This window comes from Macrotis lagotis, chromosome 2 (assembly GCF_037893015.1).
Source record: "Macrotis lagotis isolate mMagLag1 chromosome 2, bilby.v1.9.chrom.fasta, whole genome shotgun sequence".
Classification (NCBI taxonomy): Eukaryota; Metazoa; Chordata; class Mammalia; order Peramelemorphia; family Peramelidae; genus Macrotis; species Macrotis lagotis.
This window is the reverse complement of record NC_133659.1, coordinates 219741995-219756121: the sequence shown is the minus strand read 5'-3', so window position 1 is coordinate 219756121 and position 14127 is coordinate 219741995. Positions and strand designations below refer to the sequence as shown.

Here is a 14127-nt window from a genome sequence, read left to right as displayed (position 1 = left end):
TGTCTCTTTGTGACCTTGGAAAGTCTCTTCTCCTCTGAGCCTGATTTCTCACTTATAAGATGACAGGGCTGGACTAGTCAATCTTTGAGGTCCCCCTTCTAGATCTAAGGCCCTATATTCTATGAGAGCAGTGAATCTAACTGGTTTGGAGACATTTGGTGAAATGTCCCTAGTAAAGAGACCTAGCTGAGGAATAGTTATCATTAATAATTTTCTTGGACATGTATAATGCAGAGATGACTTGAATTTAATATAAAATCATAACTGGCATATCATTTTCTCCAGCATTCAAATTTCAAGTTGAGTATATAATGAACAGTCAATAAATAACCTGTTATCAATTGATTCCAATAGTTTAACAGCTGAGCTATAGGGCAAATATTTTTCTGTACTTTTAAAGATCTTCAGAGGAAAAACACTTCCTTTGTATTCCACTTCAGTGCTTTGTTACCCTAATAGACACTTCCTTTTAACTGACAATTTATAAAATCTACTGTTTACTTTGTCAGCTCTGGAGTAAGGAGCTTCTTGCAAACTGGGGTAGGTCAGAGGGAACAAACACTGGTGATGGAATGAATGGGGGTAAAAAATAAAATTCATCACATTTTCTAATCTTAGGCTCTTTTAAACCCCTTTTCCTTAAGGGAAGTAGTTTTCTGTAGATGAAGCCTTAAAAAAATGAGGTTACTACCCTGGGAGCTGTGGGAGGAAGAGGAAGGAGAGATGCATGTGTAAAAGATTTGGCTTTTGGAAATATTGACCCCTCATACTTCTTGCTTCCCAAATTTTTAAGGGGTGCTGGCAGAGTATGGTTAATTGACAGATAAAATGTTCATTTTTACAGTGAATTCACTCTTTCTGTATGAAGAAACTATTACTAGATATTCTTGGCATATATATTCTATAAATTTAAATATATTCTATATTTGACTAACCATAAATTAAGGCTGTATTGATTCCGTGAACTCCATGTGTAAGATCCCAGTGACCTTAAGACTAAAAGGCTTATACCATCTATTCTCTCTATATTGTCCTTTAAAAATACCTCACAGGGGCGGCTAGGTGGCGTACTGGATAAAGCACTGGCCTTGGAGTCAGGGGTAACTGGGTTCAAATCCGACCTCAGACACTTAATAATTATCTAGCTGTGTGGCCTTGGGCAAGCCACTTAACCCCATTTGCCTTGCAAAAACCTAAAAAAAAAAAAAAAGTAAAAATACCTCACAGCAGAGGCAATGTCTCAGAATTAAATTGCTTGGAACCCTGTAATACAAATCCTCCAAAAGCAGAAATTAATCTGGTTTCCCAGTTCCCTGGCATCAGGTGGGTAACTCTGATATGTGCAATTCTTATTTCCTCAGGCATCTTTTGCATGTGTAACAACTCTATTCCCTCCCTAAACCTTGCTGTGTCTTAGATTATCACCTTGGCGACCTAGAGTGCAATCTTCTGTATTTCCTCTTTCTCAGACAGCTCAGAATCATCTCGTGGCAGCATGGGAGTGGTGGTGGCTGATGATGGTCCAACAGGTGTCAAGGCCCCAGATGGTGGATGGGGCTGGGCCATCCTCTTTGGCTGTTTCGTCATCACAGGCTTCTCTTATGCCTTCCCTAAAGCAGTCAGCGTCTTCTTTAAGGAACTCATCCGGGAGTTTGACATTGGTTACAGTGACACAGCTTGGATCTCCTCTATCCTGCTGGCCATGCTCTATGGGACAGGTGAGAAGAGGCCAACTAGAATACAGATGGCATTATTTCAGAAAATATTCAGCCCCTTGAAACAGGAGTACTTGAGAAACAGCAGTGTAATTCTAGGAGGGAGAGTGGGACCCATGAGACACAGCAAACCTATGAATAAAGACATCTCTTCTTGTCACTCCCAAATCTGTGAAGAAAATATCATGAGCCCTGAGAAAGAGTAGTGGGTTGAAGAAGCAAGCCCAGTTCAGGTTCTGGAAAAATGCATACAGGTTTGTTTGACTTAAGGCTAGGAGTATCCATTCCTGGAATCTGTCCCATTTCCATTATAATTAATTACACCATACATCATTGTTGAGTTCAATTAATTTATGTAAGAAGCAGGTGGAGGGCTACTATTCCTAATCAAAACTGTAAAGCTTAATTTGTATGAATAAAGCATCAAGGGGCATTTTAGCACTTGCATCCCATTGTTTTTCCCAAGGACTAGATTGAAGGATTTTTTTAATCTAATTTTTGGTCTAAACTTCATGCCCTAATTTTTTTTCCTCACCTAAAATAGGCTTAATATAGCATTGTAGTGGAAAAGGCATTTCATATAGTTTAGAAGGATCTATGTTTGAATCCCAGTGCTTTGCTACTTGCTCCTTGTGTGATCTTAACCTCTCTGTGTAGTACTTTGTAAAATAAGGGGCTTGCACTATATTATCTCTACCATTACCTTTTAGTTTCCCAAGGACTAAGTATACTGGCTGGAATACTGTAATACAAATCCTCCAAAAGCAGAAATTTGGTATATGGCAAGTGATTAGTTATTCAAGTTCTAAAAGGATCTTGACATAAAGTTTCCATTATTGAATACAGATAAGTCTTGATCATCTGAACTAATGAAGGGGAGCAATGGTTTATCATAAATCTAGCTATCTAGTTAAATAACAGAAAAATTCTATTTGGTCATAATATTCACAGGCATTGTGAGGTAGATAAATGTCATAGTGGACAAGCCTTGGCTTTGGAGTTTAGATGACAGTGTTCAAATCTGTGCTGTATGACTTACATATAGAACCTTGATCAAATTACTTTTCACTTCCAGGGATTAGTTTTCTCCTCCATAAAATTGAGGTGTTTTGAATGAAATGATTTCCAAGGTACCTTCCAATTCCAAAATTCAGTGATTCTATTAGGTTTACTTTATGCTAATTATGTTTTGCTTAGGAAAATATCAAATTTAGTTTGCATTTCCTGAATTCTTCATATTCCAAAGATTGTCAAGAGAGAGTACACTGACAGGGTACCAGTAACAGTAGGGGCACAATCCTCCAGGGTTAAGCCTTGTTTACCTAGTAAGCACATCTATGCTGAATGAATGCAGTGGTATTGGAGGTAAACTAGTTGGGTTAAAACACTTGCCACAGAACCTATACCTGTGGAAATTCACATAAGAACAACAGTTAAGATGAGCTGATGGTCACTATTTTGTGCAGGTTTTTGCATGAGAAGCCTTGCTTGAGCAGATCAGCCAGGGAACATCTATAGTTTTTAAGCTCAGCGCCTCAGGGTGATGAGTGAGATGGAAAGGATGGCTCCATTCTATAATCATGAAAGCTGCAGTCACCCCCCAGCAAAATCATCTCACAATTGTGTGCCTATTATAATGTTTGACCTTCATTTTCAAAAACTACCACAACATCAGCAAAGTGATGCCATTTCAAGCACATGAGTTAGATTTGAGTGAGTGCGGCTGTGCTAAGTCCCTAGCCTTACTTTCTCCTCCAGTCATCTGGAGCCAGTAGCCAGATATGAATCAGAACAATTGGAGATGGCCCAGGGTGTGAGGCAGCCAGGGTTAAATGATTTGCTCAAAGGTCACACAGTTAAATAAGAGTCAAGTGTCTGAGGTCAGGTTAGAACTTCCAGCCTCTTCAACTCCCAAGGCCAGTGCACTAACCACTATGCAACCTAGCTGCCCCTTGAGTGAGGATGAAGTGCAAACCCACTCTGCCTACTGGAAAAACTCAAAAGGACCCATCCTCCTGATGCTCTCTTTTCCCATACAAAAGACTTCATCATTTATTTTTGCAACTTGTTAGACTGATGCCTGTTGTGTGTGGCTTAGAAATAGGAGAGAAAATGACTTGTGGTGATTAAAGAGCCATATGTGGGTGCGGTGGTGGGTCATCTCAGAAGTTGGGAGAATTTGGATGAGGACAGACTATAGTCTTGGGCACCCAATAAGACCTGTTCCTGCTTCCCAGGCCCATTGTGCAGTGTATGTGTGAACCGGTTTGGCTGCCGACCGGTCATGCTGGTGGGTGGCCTCTTTGCCTCGATGGGGATGGTTGCTGCCTCCTTCTGCACCAGTATTGTTCAGCTCTACCTCACAGCTGGTGTGATCACTGGTAAGTAAAGTGCTGAAATTTATTAATAGGTACGTATTAAGCTTTTAACACAGGGAACTGCCAATGATCTGAAAACCCTAGGAGGGATCATGTGTGCTTACAATCAATTGGAAATACAGCAACTACAAAATGATTGATTCCCACCCCCCAACTACCAAGGAGACTCAGTATTGTAGATACTATGGAAAGGCATCTATGAACAGTAACAAATGGCATTTCTATAGGGCTTGATGCATATTGCCTCCTTGGAGGGGCAGTCAGGGCAGTGGTCATTTTCTTCTTATCCAATGTTCCCAGTGAATCCTCCCGAACTATCAGCTCAGTCTACAAGATTCCAATGGAAAGACCACTGATTAGCATTTATTCTACCTGACTTTGCTGGTATGTATGGGGGGATCTATGAGCCTCTCTGTGGTCCTCTTACTGTGGTTGCTGCTAGTGAAAAGAGGTCACTTCTCTAGGGTAATGGTGCATATATAACATCTTCCAATGTTAAGCAAATGGGGTTAAGTGGCTTGCCCAAGGCCACACAGCTGGGTAATTATTAAGTGTCTGAGGCCACATTTGAACTCAGGTCCTCCTGATTCCAGGGCTGGTGCTCTATCCACTGTGCCACCTATCTGCCCCACTGTGAATAATTTTTACATTATAGATCATAGAAGTTTGATTGTAATCATTAAATGAGAAAAAAAGAAATGATAGTTGATCCCAGGTCAGATGAACGCTTTGATCTTAATGGGGGGGGCACCTCTGGCCCACCCAGGGTCTAAGTCTGTTCCTGTTTCCTTTTTTAAGGTCTGGGCTTGGCACTCAATTTCCAGCCCTCCCTCATCATGCTCAACCGCTACTTTGACAAGAGACGCCCAATAGCCAATGGTCTTTCAGCTGCTGGCAGCCCAGTGTTCCTCTGTGCACTTTCCCCACTGGGACAGATCTTACAGGATCTTTATGGATGGCGAGGGGGTTTCCTCATTCTGGGGGCTATGTTGCTGAACTGTTGTGTATGTGGGGCCCTGATGAGGCCTCTGGAAAGTCCCAAGAAGTCTGAAGAATCTAAGGTACCATCAAAGAAGTCGACAAAGAAGCTCCTGGACTTCACTGTTTTCAAGGATCGTGGTTTTGTGGTCTACACTGTCGCAGCTTCTATTTTGGTACTGGGGCTCTTTGTACCTCCTGTTTTTGTGGTAAGCTATGCCAAGGATATGGGAGTGTATGACACCAAGGCTGCCTTCCTGCTGACCATTCTTGGCTTCATTGACATTTTTGCCCGGCCCATCTGTGGATTTGTGGCTGGAACCAAGTGGGTCAGACCCCGCTCTGTCTACCTCTTCAGTTTTGCCATGTTCTTCAATGGCGTCACTGATCTTATAGGTTCCATGTCAAACTCTTACAGTAGTCTGGTGGTCTTCTGCATCTTTTTTGGCATATCCTATGGCATGGTAGGAGCCTTGCAGTTTGAAGTGCTCATGGCTATCGTTGGCACTCAAAAGTTCTCCAGTGCCATTGGCCTTGTACTACTAATGGAAGCAATTGCTGTGTTAATTGGACCCCCTTCTGGAGGTGAGTCTTTTCTCATTCTTATATTAACATCAATAATATCATTCTCCTTTCCAGAAATGACTGAGTTTCCTAGTAAGTATAGGTTGTCATAAGGCATCTGAGAAGAGATTGAAGACTCCAATCTTTCTATGAGATGCTCACAAAAATGTTTAGTCATTTTTTTTTTAATTAATGAGACCCAGTATTTTGCCTGGTTGGGAAAACACAAGCCAGACCCTTGTGGCGTTTTCATTAGGAAATTACAACATTACTATCACTTTGGACTTTGATTCCAGGAGGTAAGAAGAATTCATCTCCTACTGAGTATATCAATCCTTTAGGACTGGGGTTGGTAACTAAAGTATATGTCCACCATATCCTGTCTTGTCTCTACTTTTGGGGAAAGGAATATGGTGGTAGTGGGTGGGGTATTTTTCCACGGATCCACGACCTCATTAGCTTATGCAACTCCCTTCACCCATGTAGATCTTGACTTCTTTATATTTTCCTATCCTTCATATAAGTGACTCTATCCAATATTCTGGAAGGCCTGCCTCTGATTCTTTTCATATTTTGTAGATACTAATGCAACAGTATTGCTCCCTCATCTCAAATCTAGAGTACTACCAAATGTAGAGTACTAACAGATTTTTCGGTAGATATTACCTGATGCAACTTCTTCATTTTACAGGGATGATGAGATTCAGAGGAGTTTTTCAGGGTTCCACAGTAAGTTAGTGTCAAGAGTTGGGATCAGACTCAGGTAGCCTGCTCACTTCCCATTACACCTTCAGCATCCAATTACACACAGACCCACTCTTCACCTATCTAGTGTTTCTCATTTCCAACCCAAAGAAAATGAGCTTGTTCCTTGGTGTCTGAGGTCAGAGCTCAGCTTTGTTTGGGTGGGAGGAGAGGAATGCTTGTTTGGTTGCCTTAGGTGGTGAGTCCAGGAACTAGATTTCCACCTGTGCAGGTAACAGCTTCTGACATCAACCAAATATCTAGTACCCCTGGATTGGCAGTAGAAGCTGCAAAGAGGAGGATTCCAAGTGGTTAAAACTCATTCTTCAGTTCCTTTCAGGAAAACAATTAATTGGGATTCTCACAATAAGAATCATTATTTATACAACTGATAGGTTCTGATTCCTCAGTTTCCAACAACTTTTGTTGTTAGTTTCATTGTAAGATAACAGAATGATGTAAAAACCTCCTTGTTTTTCATTTTCCCTTTTGGGGGAGAAAGATACACTTTAAAGTTTGAGATTAACTAAAAAAGCAAACTTAAGTATGGTTGGAAAGGGGAAGGATGGGTAGAACATGTCTTGACTATTGTTACTTAGAAAAATCAGTTGGAAAGAAATTTTAAAATGAGAATTAAAGTAGTTTGTAGTAGAAAAGTAGAAAAAGCCTGATGCTAGAAGGAGGGAATCAGTCTCAAATTCTGACCCTTGTCCTTGCAATGTAATTGCAATGTAACCTTGGTTGGCTCATTTTATCTGTGCTCAAGTTGCTTCACATTTAACTTGCTATAGTGAATATTTGTAAAGGGTAATTCTTTGCTTGGAGGTGTTTAAAAAGAGAGAGGACTACCATTTTTTTGGAGATGGTATCAGAAAGTATTCCTGCATTGGAGGAAAGCCTGGTCTAGAGAACTTCAACCTTTATAATTTTAACGTCTAACTCATCATTAAATTCCCTTTAGAGAAACTAAATGAAGAAATCTAAATGTGTGTCTTCTGTGTGTGTGTGTGTGTGTGTGTGTGTGTGTGTGTGTGTGTGTATTCTCTCTGCCCATACTACCTTGATTTCATACAAGAACAAAAAAGAAATTACCTAGAGTCTCAACTTTGCTCCTCCTAATTTTTATTTGGAGGGAAATAGTAGATCATGACATAAGACTGAGGAGTCAGGCTGACAAGTCTATTTTGAAATTTGAATCCTAAGCTGCTCAGGGCAGAGGCATATGGAGAGGGGGGTATTATGAGAGAAGAGGTGATATTGTGAGTTATTATATTTTGAAGGCAGGTACCGTCTTTTGAACCTTTTTTTTACCTCCAGCCCTTAGCAGAGTGCAGACTGGGGGGTTAATAAATGTTCACTGGCTGGCTGGCCTGAGGGTGCTATCACAGGACACTGGGACTGAGGCGTGTGGGAGTGACATAGGGAAAATATCTGGCCTCAGAAGTTGGTTCTGATATTAGCAGGGTTTTCAGTTAGGTTTTTGGGCATCTGCTTTCTATAGAAAAAAAAATCTTTACATAGACACCAAAGCAAGCTAGCCTTCCATAATTTTCTGGGGCTCCTGATACCTGAGGGCTCCTGTCCTGAGACAAAGATAAGCAACCTACTTAACCCAAGTGTTTCCAGTGATGTTAAGCAATACTTAGTGCCAATATATGGCTAAGATTTAAATTCTCAGAAATGTCATAATGGGTCAGAGCAATGGATCAGCCCACTGTTCTGTCTCTGGTATGACACCAAAAGGATATGTTATACAAAAACAAAATGGCTCTTACTGATATTTGCCTCAAAAGGTTAGGGATGTCCTAACTTCCTTTAATTATGCATTATGCAGAATAAATTCATGAATTTATTTAAACAGTTCTTGAACCTATTAACAATTTTCATTCTGTGTCATCACTCAGATGAACAACTTCCATATGTTAACTGAAGTTAAAAGAAAGGAGGAAAGGCAAGAGGCATAGAGAAATGAAAAAAAGAAAAAAGGCTATGCATTTATGGCAGTTGGCAGAAGAGCATTATTAGCCAGAGGTGCCCACTCTTACTCTTGGAGCCTTCAAGAGTAAGCTCAAAAGATAAAAAAAAAATCCAAATACAAAAAAAGGAGCCTAAAATACAATAATGACTCAGGACTGGGGGTGGGGGGAGAAGAAGGGTGAGGGATGAAGGGTAGGGTGTCCATACACTGTTCCTGAGAATCCTCACAAATGTCAGAAACAGACACTAACTAGGCACAATCGATAGATTTTAGTGGGAAAACTCATTCCAGGTTATTTTTCATCAGGTTGCGGCCTACATGTTAACAATATTCCATCTTGCATGAGCAGGGTCCCCTAGTCCTGAGGTGTGATTCTTGTTCTTTTTCAGGCAAACTCCTGGATGCGACTCACGTTTACAAGTACGTGTTTATCCTGGCGGGAGTTGAGGTGGTCACTGCTGCCCTGGTGCTGGCTCTAGGCAACGTCTTCTGTATTAAGAAAAAATCAGAAGAACCTCAGACCAAAAAGGAGGCTGTGGAAAGGGAAGAGCTTGGCAGACTGGAAGATAAGTCTTCGGAGGATGCTAGAATGGACTCTGTTGAAGTAGAAAGCTTCTTGAAAGCAGAACCTGAGAAAAATGGGGAGATTGTGACCAGTCCAGAGACCTCTGTCTGAATGGGAATCCAGGGAGGGAGAGGGTTGAGGGAAAAGGTACAAAGAATTTCAACACTCTTATTTATTTTAGAAATAGGACTAGCTTAGGGCGAGGCCATCGGCTTGACTCTGGTTGCCTGGTCGGCAGATCATCACATGATCTTTCTGCAAGGGGGGGCATGGGAGTGGGGGGGGGGGCAGGAGTGGGAGAAAGGAGATGACTGGGTTGGAAACATCTCATTCCAAATCGGATCTGTGGTGAAGCCAAGCTGCAAGGTTACATTTTTATGCCAGGGAACTAGCCTGTGTCGATCCAGTTTAGCAGTTCTGCTACCCATCACTGTGCTGAAGTACCTAGAAACTCACACTTCAAAAAAAAATTATTTTAATCAGGGTTTGGGGAGGGAAGTTAGGAAAGGGTGGGCACATGGGGTAGGGGGCTTTTCCCAAGTTTATCTCAAATGTTGCTCAATTGTGGCTCTCCTTTTTCATTTGTGGTGTTGCTAACATGTAACTTTCTCCTTAGTGTTTTTGTGTCAAGAACAAGGGGTCTTGACATTGGATAGTTTCAGATAAATGTGTGGTGTGGAATTGAAAGAGCCTCAGGAACTCAATCCTTTTCTGGGATATCCATAAAATATTTTAATTTGGAAGACATGGCATTACTTGGCTCAACCTAAATTTTTTTTATATATATTAATTTTAAGGAAGTAATTTTTTTCTTTCAAATGGTTTTGCTTTCTTGTCTACATGGGTCAACTTTTAAAATTAAAGTGGTGTTTTTAATTGTGAAATGCACAAGTGACAGAGTTCAGTCATATGTGGCATCAAGAAAAAGAAACCAAAACAATATTAATTGGAACAGAGGCTGTGTGAGCTGGTATATAGGCATATTTAGGGTTAGGCTGAGGACTTCCACTTCTTGGTCAATTTTCACACAGCTCACAGAACTGAATGGGGCATCCATTCATTGGTGGCTAGTTTACAGGCTGGATGGTATGAGGGCCACTTAGGGTAGAGCTTGAGTCACAACATGTATTTTTGTTTCCTCTGTATAAAAAATACAACAAAACTTCCTGCTGCCTTCCATTCATGTCTCCCCCTGGTTGACTGTGAAGGATACCTCATTTGGCCCAGTTACTTGATAGCTTCCTCTGGCTTCCCAGTCTCCCTAGCTCACTCAGAATAGACCCTCCCCAACATCCAGACCAACCTCACCAACCTTCCTGCAGTGGTGCGCTAGGTTGACACACACCCACCTGCCTTCGTGGCTGGTGGATAGCCTGGGGCCCTGGCTGGCGGAGCCCGGCCCATGAGAGGAGGCCAGGTGCAGGCCGCCTCAGTACGTAGTGCGGCGGAGGCGCTGGGGACAGCAGCGGGCCCCCTGGCGGGCTGCATGCAGCCGGCGAGATGACATCTCCCTGCTCCTCTGTAAAATGAAAAGCAATAAAGAGCTGATGTCTTAAACTTGGTTTCCAGCCATTGAAATAAAACTCCACAGAAGAGGCAGTTTTCCCTCTCCCACTCTCCTTTCCTTTCACACCACCCCTCAACCTCCCAGGCTATTCTTGACATTCCCAAGAATTTCTCTTCTACTCATCCCACTGTGGATCTGAAAAATCTAGATTCTTGGTTGTGGCCTGCCATTGCAAAGAGATTAGACTCCCCATAATTTAGTTGGGTTTTTTTTTTGAGGTTTTTGCAAGGCAAATGGAGTTAAGTGGCTTGCCCAAGGCCACACAGCTAGGTAATTATTAAGTGTCTGAGACCGGATTTGAACCCAGGTCCTCCTGACTCCAGGGTCAGTGCTTTATCCACTGCACCACCTAGCCGCCCCCATAATTTAGCTTTGGATGAAGACTACCCTGTTCCACCAGATGGATAATCTATGGCTTTGACACCATTGAGTACTGATGTATTGGAGGCAGCTATTAAAAGTGCTTCCTAGAAGTGCATCTCCCTGTCCACTAACCTGTTCCCTTTATTTTTCCTTTCCTTTCCTTTTTGTTCACACCTCCCCTGTCAAAGCCTTAAATGGCCGGAGGCCCTGGCTGAGATCTGCCAGTGGCTCTTAGGCCAAAAGTTGAATTAGCAATCTTGCAATTTGATCTGGCATAGGTCTAAGTGACTTTCAAGACTTGCCAAAGCAGCTCCACTGTGATTTAGGGGAAAGTCCAGCCTGAGAAAGCTGTTCCTGTCATTAGAGATGTGGAACAGGGTAGAGAGTCCAGGCCTCTTGATGCTCATTCCTCTGCTAGAAGTGAAGAAAGGCCAGCATCTCACTTTCCAGTTCTGTGAGTATAGCTATCTCAGTGCTCTGTCTCTAGAGTCTAGGTAGGAAGCGATAAGAATGAGTTCTTAGAAAGGAGAAGAAAAGGCAGGCATAGAAAATAGATGGCCAACCTTGTTTGTTGGCTTGTCCATATGTCCAACTGGAAGGGGGAAAAGGACCTTCTTTGACCTTGGAGTCTGGGGGAAGGAAGAAGGAAAGAGGGAAGGAGCCCAAACTTTATTTTCTTTCCCTTTCATCAGTAGATATATAGATATATACATATACAAGTGTTCGTGTATATATCTATATACAAGTGTTTGTGTACATGTGTATATCTATCTATCTATCTATCTATCTATCTATCTATCTATCCAGAAGTAAAGGGGCATTAAAAGTGATGAGTGCTACAGACAAAATTGAGACTAATTTCCCTTTTAATCTCTCTTGTAGGACCCTGCTTTAGTAAGGTGCCACCCTTCCAAATTTCTTTTAGTCTTTATTCTAGTGTTGAGCTCATACTCTAGGGTCTTTCTCTTCTCCATACTCTAGTCTCTCCCCAGTGCTGCTATGTTGTTCTATATCAGAACAAGCATGCCGAAAAACCTTAGCAGGGAACCTCTCATTGTAGAGAAGGAAACAATAGGTATTATGTATGTCCCCTTGTCCTCCCACTACCACCAAGTTCAAAATTTCACCTGACACTTTTGTCCCCTAAATCTTTATCATTCTGCTAGCTTGGGGCTGGGGAGATGACAGCAACCTAAGAGCCAAGTCCTTGGCTTTTGTGACCCATACTTAGGGACCTGTGGAAGACCTGCTGCCTGAATTGAAAATGTCAGGGGGTTCAGTGTATCTTAAACTCAGGAAACAACTCGATTTACCACTGCCTTAAGATTACTCTTTATGCAGAACAGTACAGACAGCCACAGATGCAGCTGACATTGTTCTTTGCTACTCTAACTTTGACTGAATGTTGTTGCCTTTTATTTTAATCTTAGGGGAAAATACCGATTTAAAGCAATTAGTTCTGGTCTTTCTGGCTCTATTCCCCCGGTCTCAACTTTTATCAAAACTCTCCCAAAGGACTGTAGTTGAATCTGGTTTGGATTCCTTTTCATCCTCTTGACCAAGGCAAGAAGCCACCATGGTCCTTCTTGCCTCAGCCATACCTAAAGATACATTTTTTCCAGCTCAACTGTAAATTGTAATCATGTAGTACTAAGTAGATTTTCCCTCTCCCTGACCATGCCAGCTCCCCTAATCCATTCCTCCAGTTTTTATACTCATTTACACTAGTGTGAATATGATGACTGATCCTCACTCTCCAGTTTCATTGTTGACTGACTCAGGAGAGTCAATCATACTAGCCACAACATAATTAAGGATTGTACTTGGCCATGCTGAGGAACCAGTTAAACTTGAGCTACTTTCTCCAACTTTCCTACAGCAGTCTGAATTGGGGGGAAAAAAAGTTAAATAATTCTGAGTAAGATACCTGAATGTTCTGGGGTTGGGACTAGGGAAGGGGAGACTGAGTCAAAGACACCTCTTAGGATATAGATAACATAGACAAAGATGGGACAGAAGGTCTGCAGCTGTTAGCTCTTAGAATTGAATGGTTTTGGTAGGGAGTTTCCTTCATTCTTGTAGGTGAGGGTTCTGGTCTTCCAGGGCTTATGGAACTTCTTTTTATTATGGGTGAACTCTACCAGGGATAGGGTATTCTTGATCCTTCTACAGATTATTTGATGCCCAGGCTTGATCTTCGGGGTCTGGTCCTTAATTCCCATCCCTGTGGATTTCACCCTAAAATGATTTTAATCTCCTCATGGTCTTATAACCAGCTTCAAATTTAGCAACTGAAAATCACTAAAGATGTAGGAAATAAAATGGTAAATATTCTCCCTTCATTTCCCCTCCCCCATGTATGCAAATCAAAGGACAAAATTAACTGGAGGCTAACAAAAGTACCTATACTTTTTAAACCCCACCTCCCCCTTTTTTAAAAAGTACTGATTAGATACCAAAAATATCTGAATGCTGCCCAAATTTCTGATGGTCTGATGCGCCAGGAACATGAATAAAGAAGTTAAGAAAACTATCTTGTTCTTGTTGCCAATCTTATTTCAAAGGAATGATTTTTCAAAGTATATTACGATGAAGAAATTCTTTAAATTTAAGCTGACCCTCAAAGTAGGGTCACTCTGGGTGATTGTGGTGTCACAAGGAAACAGACTTCCTAAGCTTAGCTTTCTCTAGCCTCTAGATGCTGGGACACCTATGTTTTTCCCTTGTAAATTCTATTTCCTTGTAAGATCTATAGATCTTCAATGATCTATATAGGAAAATACTGAATAAGGGACCTAGTTTATCTTTGAAACAAAGCTCTGTGTAGTACATAAAAATAAGTTTATGAGCCAGGAGTTGAGCCTGGAGATATAGTGTATGAATGGTGCTCCTGATCACACATCACAGTCAGTCACTGGTCAGTTACATTTATTCTATTGCTAAGAAAAGTCTTGAAAAAATTCTCTGGGCAAGAAATCATTTGCTAAACAAAGGTCCCCTTTATGAATACAAAAGCTCTAATAAGAAATGATGTTTTGGTATTTTCTCTCTTAGAGATGTCCTTAAAGAGAAGAGCAGGAAAGGAAGGTCGATGGAAATAGAGTTCACTGTTTTCCTTTAACTAGTCACAAGGGGGTAGGGATGGGGAGGAGGGGCAATAATGGAGATGGGTATCCTAGGCCTAGCCTTTCCTTGCCCTCTGTAGTCCTATGCAAATGAAGCTAAGCCACAATCCTGAGGTTGCATTGAAATTTTCCCAAGACTAACTTTTGTTT

General features: G+C 41.5%; 2 protein-coding genes across 15 annotated transcripts in view; one reads left to right on the top strand and one right to left on the bottom strand.

The window, feature by feature from the left end:
- The window catches only part of SLC16A3 (solute carrier family 16 member 3), a 70866-nt gene extending 61664 nt beyond the window's left edge, over window positions 1-9202 (top strand). For all 4 annotated transcript variants that reach the window (XM_074224800.1, XM_074224798.1, XM_074224801.1 and 1 more), the window contains 4 exons: window positions 1470-1718; window positions 3953-4096; window positions 4892-5656; window positions 8747-9202. In XM_074224800.1, the coding sequence (XP_074080901.1) occupies window positions 1470-1718; window positions 3953-4096; window positions 4892-5656; window positions 8747-9033 (1445 nt within the window). In that variant the 3' untranslated portion in view covers window positions 9034-9202. The remainder of the gene's footprint in view (window positions 1-1469; window positions 1719-3952; window positions 4097-4891; window positions 5657-8746) is intronic.
- CSNK1D (casein kinase 1 delta) overlaps window positions 1-14127 on the bottom strand; it is a 74639-nt gene that overhangs the window by 4136 nt on the left and 56376 nt on the right. For 2 of the 11 annotated variants that reach the window (XM_074224802.1, XM_074224814.1), the window contains exons 9-11: window positions 11416-11481; window positions 10272-10441; window positions 8612-8846 (exon numbers count right to left, since the gene is read on the bottom strand). The exons of 2 other annotated variants lie outside the window; for them this stretch is intronic. In XM_074224802.1, the coding sequence (XP_074080903.1) occupies window positions 10352-10441; window positions 11416-11481 (156 nt within the window). In that variant the 3' untranslated portion in view covers window positions 8612-8846; window positions 10272-10351. Of the gene's footprint in view, window positions 1-1425; window positions 1734-8611; window positions 8987-9145; window positions 9380-10271; window positions 10442-11415; window positions 11482-14127 lie in introns of those variants that run through there. 7 more of the 11 variants (XM_074224804.1, XM_074224805.1, XM_074224806.1 and 4 more) reach the window with 7 other exon arrangements.